This window comes from Balaenoptera acutorostrata, chromosome 1 (genome assembly GCF_949987535.1).
Source record: "Balaenoptera acutorostrata chromosome 1, mBalAcu1.1, whole genome shotgun sequence".
NCBI lineage: Eukaryota > Metazoa > Chordata > Mammalia > Artiodactyla > Balaenopteridae > Balaenoptera > Balaenoptera acutorostrata.
In genome coordinates this window covers 55,429,954-55,442,965 of record NC_080064.1, presented here as the reverse complement: position 1 = coordinate 55,442,965, position 13,012 = coordinate 55,429,954, and the positions used below count along the sequence as shown (strand labels likewise).

General features: G+C 42.8%; 1 protein-coding gene across 4 annotated transcripts in view; it reads right to left on the bottom strand.

Moving 5' to 3' along the window:
* ROR1 (receptor tyrosine kinase like orphan receptor 1) overlaps nucleotides 1–13,012 on the bottom strand; it is a 402,887-nt gene that overhangs the window by 123,975 nt on the left and 265,900 nt on the right. For all 4 annotated transcript variants that reach the window (XM_057551680.1, XM_057551682.1, XM_057551685.1 and 1 more), the window contains exons 3-4: nucleotides 3,525–3,812; nucleotides 2,835–2,865 (exon numbers count right to left, since the gene is read on the bottom strand). In XM_057551680.1, the coding sequence (XP_057407663.1) occupies nucleotides 2,835–2,865; nucleotides 3,525–3,812 (319 nt within the window). The remainder of the gene's footprint in view (nucleotides 1–2,834; nucleotides 2,866–3,524; nucleotides 3,813–13,012) is intronic.

Here is a 13,012-nt window from a genome sequence, read left to right as displayed (position 1 = left end):
TAGAGGTGGGCAGGACCCAGCAATGACAGAAGAAAGCTAGCCTGCAGCTATGAACGGAAGCCAAACCAACAGCTCTAACTTGCTCCTACTACAAACTAAAATGCCATCCTGGAAGCTTCATGTGAGGACCTGATTCAGTCCCTAGAGGGAGTGGCGAGTGCCTCACATGCTTTGCCTTCCTGGGCCATAGTCACCAGGGCCCTACAAGCCCATCCCAGACCAGGGGTATATAGCCCTGTGGCCTCAGTGGGCACTCAGCTCTCACCAGGTTTCGTACACCTAATATATTTCACCGTTCCAAATGTCAGGTGCGTCATGAACTTGCATTTGGTTTCCTTGCAGTAACTCTTGCGGTGCCACCTTCAAGCAAACAGAGCCATCTTATAACTGCACTTTACTCCTGCGTTGGGAAAGGACTGTGCAGTTTGACAAAAGGCTTTCAGAGCACTCCTCAATGCGGTGATATATGGCTATTATTTTGTTACGTCCTGCCTGTCCCCTTGTAGGGAGGTTTGGCTGCTTGTTGAGGGCTATGAGGATAGAGAAGGGAACTAGCATTCCATTTGGGAGTAAGTCTTAGGAAGAAAGGAACTCTTAGAGATAGGGTAAGTGGTGGCAGCTGAGAAAGGAGAAAAAAGCAGGATACATCACCAGTTTCTAAGGGAATGCGAGAAAAGGGTATCAAAATGCCAAACTGAGGATAAAGATTGAGCTGCAGAAGGCCCTGTGGGATTTCCAACTTTGATTGTATTTTTTTTGCAGCTCCCTCCAAGCAAACATGGCAACTGTACATTTCATGCTATTGCCGATTAACATGATGGATAAATGGACAGCTAACGTAAAACAGAGTGCCTGACGTCAAAGGATACTTTTAGCTACGGTTGAGCATCCTTAAGGAACTTCAATACCCTTTCCATAGATAGCAGCTCACAAAAGCAGAATACTATCTTTGTATGAAATTAAAAACCATGAAAGATAGACTGGGTTCCTCAGAAAGGTAGCAGGAAAGAAAGAATGAAAACTTCAAGTAAGGACTTAAAATGGTTTAAAAATAATCTTGATACTAAAAAAAGGAACTCTGATGCAAATACAAAAGGTAGAAAGTCAACAGCCCAGTGCTTAATAGCAAAGGCAGACTAGTGAACCACATTAATCAACCTAGGATACAGATTATCAACAACATTTGAAACTCAGATTAACAGGAACAAATAAGGTACCAGCGTGGGAAGCATTTTTACAGCCAGTAACAAAAGTTTTCATCTTTGCTTACATAAGACTTCAAAAGGATTCCACATATCAACCAATAAGTGAGTTCATCAAAAAAAAAAAAAAAAAAAGATTAACTTCAAGAAATGCAAGGCAGGGCTTCCCTGGTGGAGCAGTGGTTAGGAGTCTGCCTGCCAATGCAGGGGACATGGGTTCGAGCCCTGGCCCGGGAAGATCCCACATGTCGCGGAGCAACTGGGCCCTTGTGCCACGACTACTGAGCTTGCGCTCTAGAGCCCGCGAGCCACAACTACTGAGCCCATGTGCCACAACTACTGACGCCCGCGAACCTAGAGCCTGTGCTCCGCAACAAGAGAAGCCACCGTAATGAGAGGACTGTGCACCGCAACGAAGAGTAGCCCCCGCTAGCCGCAACTAAAAAGAAACCCCGCGCACAGCAACGAAGACCCGACGCAGCCAAAAATAAATAAATAAATAAATAAATTTATTATAAAAAAAAGAGAAAGAAATGCAAGGCACAGTGACCACACTTCTGATCTGTTTTAAGATGAATCAGCATTTTCTACCTGAGCAAGTAGAATGCAGTTAGCACTTGGGTGATTTTAAAGACTCTTTAACAGTTGCCTTTAATTGGCTGATGAAATAGCAGAACAGTGTGGCTGAAAGCCAATGTTTATTTTTACCCATTACCTGTTTTATTAATGGGATTGTGGGCCACTGGGCCTCCAGGGACACACAAATATATTAAAATATCCCACACTGTAATTAAGAGGCACAGAGAGGATTAGAGCAAATTAAGCAGCTGTTGTATTTGCCATTGGTTTAGTCAAGGCCAGGCATTTTGATGCTCTTATGGCAGAACCCGGCAAGTTTTACTTCAGAAATCTACAAAATATGGAATATATTTTCTTGCAGAGCAAGGGTTTTAATAAATGGGTCTCCCCCCCCAAATAAAAATTATACATAAAGAAAAATATGCCAAGTGAATGCTCCTACAATGAAAGAAGAGATTCCCTTAGCCAGAAAAGGAAAAATGTATCAACAATAGTGTCAGTTAAAGAAACTGGATCTTGAGACTCTATTAAAAAGGGACTCAAAATGAATCAAACTTCCATGTAACTCTCATCCAGACACCGGGCTTTCTTCTCCTAGGTGAGTCAGAACTTCTGCCTCTGAGTTTTTTAAAGGGAATAAAAATAAAGTGATCACCCAACAGATGACCTGTTCAATAACTAAAGCATCAGAAATATTTGCAGAAACGGAGAACAGATCCTTTTAAGCAAAGACTAGAGTATAGGTTCCTAAGCCAGCACTGTTTCATTTTTTTTGTTTGATTTTACCAAATCCATTGTGACTAAATGTTAGCTTAATTTTAAAATAGTACATGTAAGTAGATTTTTTGCTTTGATTGCTCAGAATCAACATTACCATGCTTGAGATTACTGCCAGTGCTGGTCTCCTATGAATCTTCATAGCAAAGAAAAAGCAAAATGGAATGAAATCTGGAAACACAGTGTTTTGACCCAAGCAGAGGACAACATTGCGTTTGCCCTAGCAAATCTGGAGAAGCGCTTTAAAAAGACAAGAAAGAAGATGTAAGTACTTACGAGGACCCTGGACTTGCAGTGGGAGGGGGGCCTGAAGAAATGAAAGAAAAACAAAGGAAACAGTCAGTCTGGGTTATTGGAGGGTGAGCATCAGGACAGCCAAACCATTACAGACTGAAGTTCCCAGCCACCCCGAGGTGATATTTATTTTTCTGGAATTTATTATTTTGCTCCAGCTCTCCCAACCACCTCTATGAAAAAACATACCAGTGAGACTGTGCCTATATCCCACGGTTCAGAGCCTGAAAAATGCTAAGACAAGGGCTAAAAAATGAGTCAGAGCAGGCATCCTCACGAGATGCAGCGAGTTTCAGTGGGAGGCTGAATGGGCACGAGGACATGGATGGCAACAGCAGGCGGGGGTCTTCGATGGCAGCTGGACGGAAAAGGGGCCTGCGTGCTGGAAACCTTCCCAACTTCTCTGGACAACCAACATTCTTGCTGAGAAGAATTCACGGATGTGGTGACTTAGAACTGGGGCTGAGGTCAGACCTCTCTGGACTCTGCTCCTGCTCTGCAGTTTACTGGCTGGGTGACCCTGAGCACAGTACTTAACTGCTGGGCCTTGGTTTACTTACTTCTAAAATGGGTACAAGAGGACCAGCTTCTGCGTTGCTGGGCACACCCAGTACCTCCCCACCCCCGTGGAGGCTGAGGGCCAAAGGCCATCCCCAGTAGGAAGCTGCTTACCGAACTTGACAAACAAGACTCCAGTGGTAGAAACCACCTTCTTGCCGTTCGTCGCCACGCACTGGAAGTAGCCCGTGTCTGTGGTGTCAAGGTTTCTAATTCGTAGCCGAGAGCCATAGTTGGTTGCCCGAAAGGAGATCCTCCGGGGCTCCTGGACCACAGGTGCATCATTTTTGAACCAGCGGATAGTGGGAGGCGGATTCCCAGAGACTTTGCAGTGCAGTTCTGCCGTCTGCCCCAGGGACGTGGTGATGTTATTCATCGGTTCATCGAGGGTCAGGTAAGACTCTGTGCACAGGGAGAAGCAGGCAGGTGAGAGGGGCAGACTGCTGGAGAGCACCTCCAAGCAACCCAAACTCACTCTGTGTGCCCCAGACCACAGAGAGACTGAACAGGAGCGGCATGGTGGAGACAGACAAGGGATGGTTGAAATCATCCCTTTACCGAGACCCTGTGACTACTAAACAATCACCCATAGAGTCTGCTGATGGAAGGAAATTTGTTACTAACCATGGTATAAAACCCAAAGTTTTCAAATGACTATGTGGTACCCATGGATAAATGTACTTTCTCGGCCAAGACAAGATGAGCTTTTGTGTTTCAGAGTGTAAAAAAAAACAATACATGCTCCTTGTTACAAACTCAAACAATACAGTGAAAAAGAAAAAGAAGTAAAATTTACCTCACCCCAAAATGACATCCCTCTTAACCTTCTGGCAAAGATCCTACCAGCTTGTCCACTTTTGATAAGAGAGAAAGTATGAAAAACTGGAAAAGTAGGAGCAATATATTTATATCCACATGGCCCAAGATTGGGAAGGATGCTGAAAATCTTCCTGTCAGTGGTGATATAATAAGGGTTATGAAGGCCAGGTTGCTGGCAGACAAAGTGGTGAGGAAATGAAATTATTTCCATAATGTTACTCATGTCAACCACAACACATTACAATATATTATTCTATGCATTCAATTTTTAATTGAGATATAATTTATATTCTATGAAATGTATCAGTCTTAATTACACAGCCCCACGAGTCTTGACAAATGCATGTACCCATGTAACCAATGCCACTATCAAGATATAGAACAACAGAACATATCAGTAGCCCAGAAAGTACCCCCAAGATCCTTAGTAGTGAATCCCTGCTCCACCCCCTCTACCTGGCAAAACTGTGAAAGGATTAAAATTAAATCAGGCAAGGCATAGGAAGCATTTAAACTAGTATATGGCGAAAAGTAAGCACTCAAAAATATTAATCAATGTTCTATTATTTTTATAATAATAACAACTTCTGTGTAATGCCTTTTACTCTGTCTCCTGTTATCCTCTAATAACCCCGTGAGGTAGGAAAGGCACAGGAATTATCATGATGCCCAGCTGCAGAGGAGATGTCTCAGAGATTAGCTGGCTTGCCCTATGGTCACACAGTAAGTTGTACATTGTGCCCAAAGCTTCTAGCACTAACGACTTTGGGTCCTCAGGCTCAGCCAAGCACCTAAACAAAGTCCAACTGAGCCAAGCTGGTTAGTACAGTAGTAAGAACAGATAGACTCTAAGTCCTGCCATATGCCAGGGGCTTTACTTTAGTATTTACCTGCCCAATAACCCCACAAGGGAGGAGGAATTGTTATCGCTGCTCAACAATGAGGAGACCTAGGATCAGAGAGGTTAAGTGACTTGCCCAAGGCCACACAGCTCAGCCAAGGTCTGGTTCAGCTCTCTCTGGCTCCAAAACCTAGCTCTTTCCACCCCATCAGATTGCTTTGGTAGCCTGAGTCACACTGAGGAGTGGGGATAGAATTCAAACTTCTTCCTTCAAGAAGAGCTGGGGTTTACAAATATCCACACACCCACAGGGCTGTGATCTTCCCGTAACTCCAGCCAGGATTGTCTGGTGAATGGGTCTAACCTTTAGCTATGTGTTCTGGCTGGTGTTATGGTTTCCCTCCAGAAGCCAGGTACCTCACTGACCTGATATCCTCTGATAGGCCCTTCTCCTTGAGGCTACATCCTGTTTCCTGTCCTTTCTGTAGCATGGGTCCAGCTTTGAGTTGGAGGTGAAACAGGAGGGAAGGGGGCAGGGCACAACCTTTAAAAGAATGACATAGCCATAGGACATGACAAAAACTGGTTAGAAACAACTAGGTCCAGGATGGCAGAAGATTCGACTTCCAGTGGACCGTGAGCCTCATTATACGCTCATTGTAATATATTAGCATCTAAATGACACACCCACCAAGCACCATGACAGTTCTGAGGCTAACCATAAAAGGCCAAAAAATGGGCAGTGGCCCAATTCCTGGAAATCCCTGCCCCTTCCCCGAAAATAGTTGGAATAATCCTCCCACTCATTAGCCTATGAAATTACCCAGCCCATAAAAACTAACCACCCCATGTATCGGGGCCTCTCACCTTCTGAGATGGCCCACCCTCTGTCTGTGAAGTGTGTCTCTCTCTAAATAAATCCACTTCTCACCTATCACTTTGTCTCTCAACTGAAGTCGTTCTGCGACAAGACATCAAGAACCTGAGCTTCGTTAAGTCCTGGGACCAGCTGTGTGATCTCCATTAAAAGACTGTGGGTTTCAAGTCCCAACCTGGGTTTGGCCGGGTTCGAGTCCTGGGTGTGTGGGTTCGAGTCCCAGTCTGAGTTGCATGGTTTCAGAGGGGTCTCCACAGTGGCAAGAGGTGCCATCACTCAGGTACCCCCACAGCCTGGCTTCCTCTCCCAGACTTCTACCTTCTTTAACTATCAAAGCCAGCCGACATCAACCACACTCCCCAGAGGCCAGGACGACAGTGTCTAGGTGTGCATCTCAGGGGTTAACATGACTGTTGAGTTTTAGTCAAGAAAACAAAAGTCAATTCTACTTTATTTCTTTGGTTCTTCCTCCATGGGAAGTTGCTACTGAAATCCCAGCAACCTTTTTGGCCAAGCCCTCATAGCATAAAATATAAAAGGGTGAGCCGGAACTTTAAGCTGTTTCTTTTGCCTCCAAACCCCAGTTACTTGGCATGATACCACAATCACAGACACACAGTTCTTCAAATTTTTTCTTCTAGGAACATAAATTAGCCAAGAGACAGAGAGTTCTGTAACTGCGTGGAGTATTTCAACTGTTCTCTGAAGGTGTGCTCAAATTTATTGAAAACAAATTAGTACGGCTTGATCCACCAGATGAAATCAACCCTCCCAAACTCTGAAGCTAGACTGTCTGAATTCACATCCTGGTTCTGATACTTATCAGCTGTGTGACCTTGGGCAAGGTATTTAACCTCTCTGTGTCTCAAGTTTTGTTACCTGTGAAATTAGTAAAAGAATTATATCTTCCTCATAGGGCTACTGTGAGGATTATATTAATTAATACATGGAAAGTACTTTGAATAGGGTCTGGCACAGAGCAAACAGCATGTGAAAGTTTCTGCTATTATATTAGCTATTTTTTTCTTTTCTTTTTCTCACAAATAACTTATGCCTAAAAATGGGGAATGATTATCCATCGAACTGATTGGTTTCCTGGCCATGTCCAGTCCTGACTTTACAGAACAGATCTGAGGGATGAGGCCACCTGCCCAAGATCACATAACTAACACACTGCAGGCGAGAGTGGTTAATTTGTCCGTGAAGTTCTATATCATATCTACCTAAAACAAAAACAAGGGTTACAGGGCATCTTGAAATCAGTGTAATAGCTGGCTCAAGCAGTATGTTTCCAGGGAGAACTAAGGAAATGTAAACAAATCTTTGTGTCTACTGAACAAAGGAAACTTGCCATAAACACAGGGAACTTGGTTCTAACTTTTTAGTGATAAAGTATAATGTTCAATTTATTTGCCATCTGTAGCTGCTCACTTAATAAGTAAAACAAGCAAATGATCTGGTCCTCAGTTTGGCAAAGGCTGGAAGCATCAGAAACACATTTGGCCTAAACAACACGAAAGCATTTTGTGACTGGAATAAAATAAAATAAAAACGCATGTCTGAATCATTGCTATCAGCCTTGTTGTTAACAAGCCTCTGGCCGTGATCCATTCTCTTCCCAGAACTATCTGGATCCTCCTGGAGCAGCCTCATGGGCCACACGAGGGGACCCACTCTCTGTTCTACACCCAGCACTTGGCGTGACCATTGCAGGTTATGGACTAGTCATTTCTTTCAGAGAACACCTGAGCATCCCAGCGAAGCAGCCCAGGACAGAGGAAATCTGTAAACTGGACCTGATACCAGTTTGCCACTACCTAGCTGCAAGTGTCAGGCTGTCACCTCGCCTCCCTGGGCTTTGGAGTCATGATCATGGGCCTGTGCGGTCTGCACCTCCTGAAATAGTGTAAGTTTCCATCTGGGCCTCAGCTACAGAAGCACTGGATGGCAGTGTGGACTAAGAATGTCGCCTGCCACATCAGTAAACAAGATGTTGCGGCCATTGAGCCATCAGCCACTATAGCCGCATTCCCTCTACCCCCCCACCCCAATGGTACACCCTGAAGGGATTCAGGATGGAGAAAAAAAAGAGACTACTGGCCCTAGATAGTTGAGCTGCATAGCAAAGGAATCATTTCATTAAGTCCAGGCTCTTGCATCTTCCCATACAGAAAAGCACTAAATTCATTAACTTGAGATATCTGGTTTTTCTTTAATTAGCAGTCATCTTTTGATGTTCCGACTACCTGGTTTTGTTGTTGTTGTTGTTCATTTGGTTTTTTGGGGCTTTTCTTTTTTTTTTTTTTGGTAAAGCTCCTATATATCCTGGCTCCTCCCATACCTCTTTGAAACTGTCCCTGAGAGCTACCTAAGAGGCTGTATCCCGGGCTTAAGTCTTCAGTAAGTCTGCCAAATAAAACAATTGTCAGCTATTAGGTTGTGCAGTTTTTTCAGTTGACAGCAGACAGCAGGTACTGACCAAATCTGAATGCCAGAAAAAGCATTTTGGCCTGTACATTTATATATAAATTTATTTTATTTTTGGCTGCGTTGGGTCTTCGTTGCTGCGCATGGGCTTTTCTCTAGTTGCGGCAAGCGGGGGCCACCCCCCGTCGCGGTGAGTGGGCTTCTCATTGCGGTGGCTTCTCTTGTGGCAGAGCACAGGCTCCAGGCGCGGGCTTCAGTAGTTGTGGCACTTGGGCTCAGTATTTGTGGCTCACGGGCTCTAGAGCACAGGCTCAGCAGTTGTGGCGCACAGGCCTAGCTGCTCCGCGGCATGTGGGATCGTCCCAGACAAGGGCTCGAACCCGTGTCCCCTGCATCAGCAGGCGGACTCCCAACCACTGCGCCACCAGGGAAGCCCCTGGCCTGTACATTTAAACCTGGCTATTCATACTGTTAAAAAAGGCCCAAAGTGGAGTCACTTGTGCTAAGTCCATGTCACCAAACCGAGACTTAATACCTAACTTAATTACACTTTCAACCTCTTCCAGGAATGGACTCTTAAACCAATCAATCTGGAATTACCTAGTCAGCACTAGTGAGGTGATCTGCCTGATAGACCCCTCCTGTGCCCTAAAAGAAAGTGACCTTGCCACAAACAATCTACTCTTTGCTAGGAACAACACTGTTCTGCCCCTTTCTGCCTATAAAAGTCTTTCATTTTGTACAGCTCTTCAGAACTCCTTTCTATCTGCTAGATGGGATGCTGCCTGATTCATGAATTGTTGAATAAAACCAATAAGATTTTAAAAATTTGTTCACTTGAATTTTGTTTTTTAACAATATTTTTTTCAGTGGCTTGATTCAATACCTCTGACAACGTGTGCTTGAGCTGTGGAAGCTTTCTCATCCTTCTTTCCCTGCTTTTGTGGACCACAAATGTTGAGACGGCAGACTGGTGAGTGGGAGGTGGGATATAATCTGGCTGGAGAGAGAAAAAATTCCAATTCTGCTGACTCCACCTCTAGCTCTGTGTCTCTGAATGAACTATGTCTCCCAGTGGTGGTACTAGTAATAATGATGATGGTGACAATGACAATGATGACGATACAATATAATGATGATAATAGCTAACATCTAAAGGATAATTAATTAAAAAACCAAAAAACAGTAATTCTTTAAAAAAAAATCTTTAAAAAATTATTTTGGCTCCAGAGTCCTTGTTCCAGGACGGAAGTTCTCAAACCCCTTGGTTTCAGAACCCCCTATACACCCTTTAAAATATTGAGGACCCCCAAAAGGGTACTAAAGGGTACTTATTACCATGGCAGGTGTTGTTACAAACCATTATTATTGTCCTCATTTTATACACGAGATATCTAAGGCACAGGGATGGTAAAAAAGCCATCCAAGATCACATAGTAAGTAGAAGTGAGACAAAACAATTATTGATTCAGATTTAGATTGATTTAGATTTCAATCTAAATCTCAGCAAGTTATTTTGTGGATATTGACAAACTGATTCTAAAGTTTATATGAGAGGCAAAAGACCCAGAATAGCCAACATAATACTGAAGGAGAAGAACAAAGCTGGAGGACTGACACTACCCAACTTCAAGACTTGCTATAAAGCTACAGTAATCAAGACAGTGTGATACTGGTGAAAGAATAGACAAATAGACCCATGAAAGAGAATAGAGAGCCCAGAAATAGAGTCCAGTTGACTACCTATATATAGTCAACTGATCTTTGACAAAGAAGCAAAGTCACCACAAAGGAGCAAAGATAGTCTTTTCAACAAATAGTGCTGAAACAACTGTACATCCACATGCAAAAATGAATCTAGACACAGCCCTTACACCCTTCACAAAAATTAACTCAAAATGGATCATGGACCTAAACATAAGATGCAAAATTACAAAATTACAAAATTCCTGGAAGATAACATAGGAGAAAACCCAGATGATCTTGAGTATGGAAATGACTTTTTAGATATGACAACAAAGACATGATCTATGAAATAAATAATTGATAAACTGGACTTTATTAAAATTAAAAATGTCTGTTCGGGCTTCCCTGGTGGCGTGGTGGTTGGGAGTCTGCCTGCCAGTGCAGGGGACACAGGTTCGAGCCCTGGTCTGGGGGGATCCCACGTGCCGCGGAGCGGCTGGGCCCGTGAGCCACAGTTGCTGAGCCTGCGCGTCTGGAGCCTGTGCTCCGCAACAAGAGAGGCCGCGATAGTGAGAGGCCCGCGCACCGCGATGAGGGGTGGCACCCGCTCGCTGCAGCTGGAGAGGGCCCTCGCGCAGAAACGAAGACCCAACATAGCCAAAAAAAAAAAAAAAAAATGTCTGTTCTGCAAAAGACAATATCAACAGAATGAGAAGACAAGCCACAGACTGGGAGGAAACATTTGCAAAAGACACATGTGATAAAGTACCAAAATATACAAAGAACTCTTAAAACTCAACCATAAGAAAGCAACCCCAATAAATAATGGGCCAATACTTTAAGAGATACCTCACCAAAGAAGAAAAATGGCAAATAGGCATATGAAAAGATGTTCCACATCATATGTCATCAGGGAAATGCAAATTAAAACAATGAGTTACACTAAACACCCATTAGACTGATCAAAATCCAAAACATTGACATTACCAAATGCTGATGAAGACATGGAGCAACAGGAACTCTCTCTCATTGCTAGTGGGAATGCAAAATGGTACAGCTACTTTGGAAGATAGTTTGACAGTTTCTTACAAAAATAAAAATACTCTTACCATATGATCCAGCAATCTCACTCCTTGGTATTTACCCAAAGTAGTTGAAAACTTATGTCCACACAAAACCCTGCACATGGACGTTTGCAGCTTTATTCACAATTGCCAAAAGCTGGACGCAAACAAGCTGTCCTTCAGTAGGTAAATAGATAAACTGTAGTACATCTAGACTATGGAAATGAGCTATCAAGCCATGAAAACACATAAAGGAACCATAAATACATATTACTAAGTGAAAGAAGCCAATCTTAAAAGGCTACATATGGCATGATTCCAATTAGAGGACATTCTGGAAAAGGTAAAACTTTAGACAGTAGAAATATCAGTGGTTACCAGAGACTGGGGGGTGGGGGTGGGGGAATGAATGGGCAGAGCACAGAGGATTTTTAGGGCAGTGAAAATACTCTCTCTGATACTATAATGGTGGATACATGTCATTATACATTTATCTAAATCCATGGAATGTACAACACAAGAGTGAGCTATAATGTAAACTATGAACTTTGGGTGATTATGATGTGTCAACGTAATTTCACCAGTTTTAACAGATGTACGACTCTGGTGGGGAATGTTGATAACGGGAGAGATTATGCATGTGAAGGGGCAGGGTGTATACAAAAAAATCTCTGTATCTTCCCTTCAATTTTGCTGTGAACCTAAAACTTCCCTAAAAAAAAATCTTTAGGGCTTCCCTGGTGGCGCAGTGGTTAAGGATCCATCTGCCAACGCAGGGGACACGGTTTCGAGCCCTGGTCCAGGAAGATCCCACATGCCGCGGAGCAACTAAGCCCGTGTGCCGCAACTACTGAGCCTGCACTCTAGAGCCTGCGTGCCACAACTACTGAATCCACATGCCACAACTACTGAAGCCCACACGCCTAGAACCCATGCTCTGTAACAAGAGAAGCCACCGCAATGAGAAGCCCGTGCACCGCAACGAAGAGTAGCCCCCGCTCGACACAGCTAAAAGAAAGCCCGTGGGCAGCAATGAAAACCTAATGCAGCCAAAAATAAATTTTAATTAATTAATTAAAAAACCAAAAACCAGTAATTCTTTAAAAAAAAAATCTTTAAAAAATTATTTTGGCTCCAGAGTCCTTGTTCCAGGACAGAAGTTCTCAAACCCCTTGGTTTCAGAACCCCCTATACACCCTTTAAAATATTGAGGACCCCCAAAAGAAAATTTTAAAATATTTGTTTACTAATTTATTTGAAAATAAAGATAATCTCATTACTTGTTAACAAATATTGTCATGAAAAATAACTATATTCCCCCCTGCACCCCCTGATACACATGCGAATAGTGAGAAGAGTGGCATTGTTTTCTATTGTTATTGATCTATCATTTGGCTTAAGAGCAGACAGCTGGACTCTCCTCTTTCTGCATTCAATCTTTTGAGATATGTTGTTTTGGTTGAAGTATATGAAGAAAATCTGGCTTCATACAGTTGGAAAAGAGAGGGGTATTTTTATAGCCTTCTCAGATAATTTAGGATAGTATTCTTTGATACTAAACCAAAATTTGACAAATGGTAGTTTCTTTTTTTTTTTGACATTTTTAAATTGAAGTATAGTTGATTTACAATGTTGCAGGTGTACAGCAAAGTGATTCAGTTATATATATATTCTTTTTCAGTTTTTTCCATTATAGGTTATTATAAAATATTGAATATAGTATGCTGTGTTATACAGTAAGTCCTTGTTGTTTATTTTATATACAGTAGTGTGTATATGTTAATCCCAAACTCCTAATTTATCCCTCCTCCCCTTCCCTTTTGGTAACCATAAGTTTGTTTTCTATGTTTGTGAGTCTATTCCTGTTTTGTAAATAAGTTCATTTGTA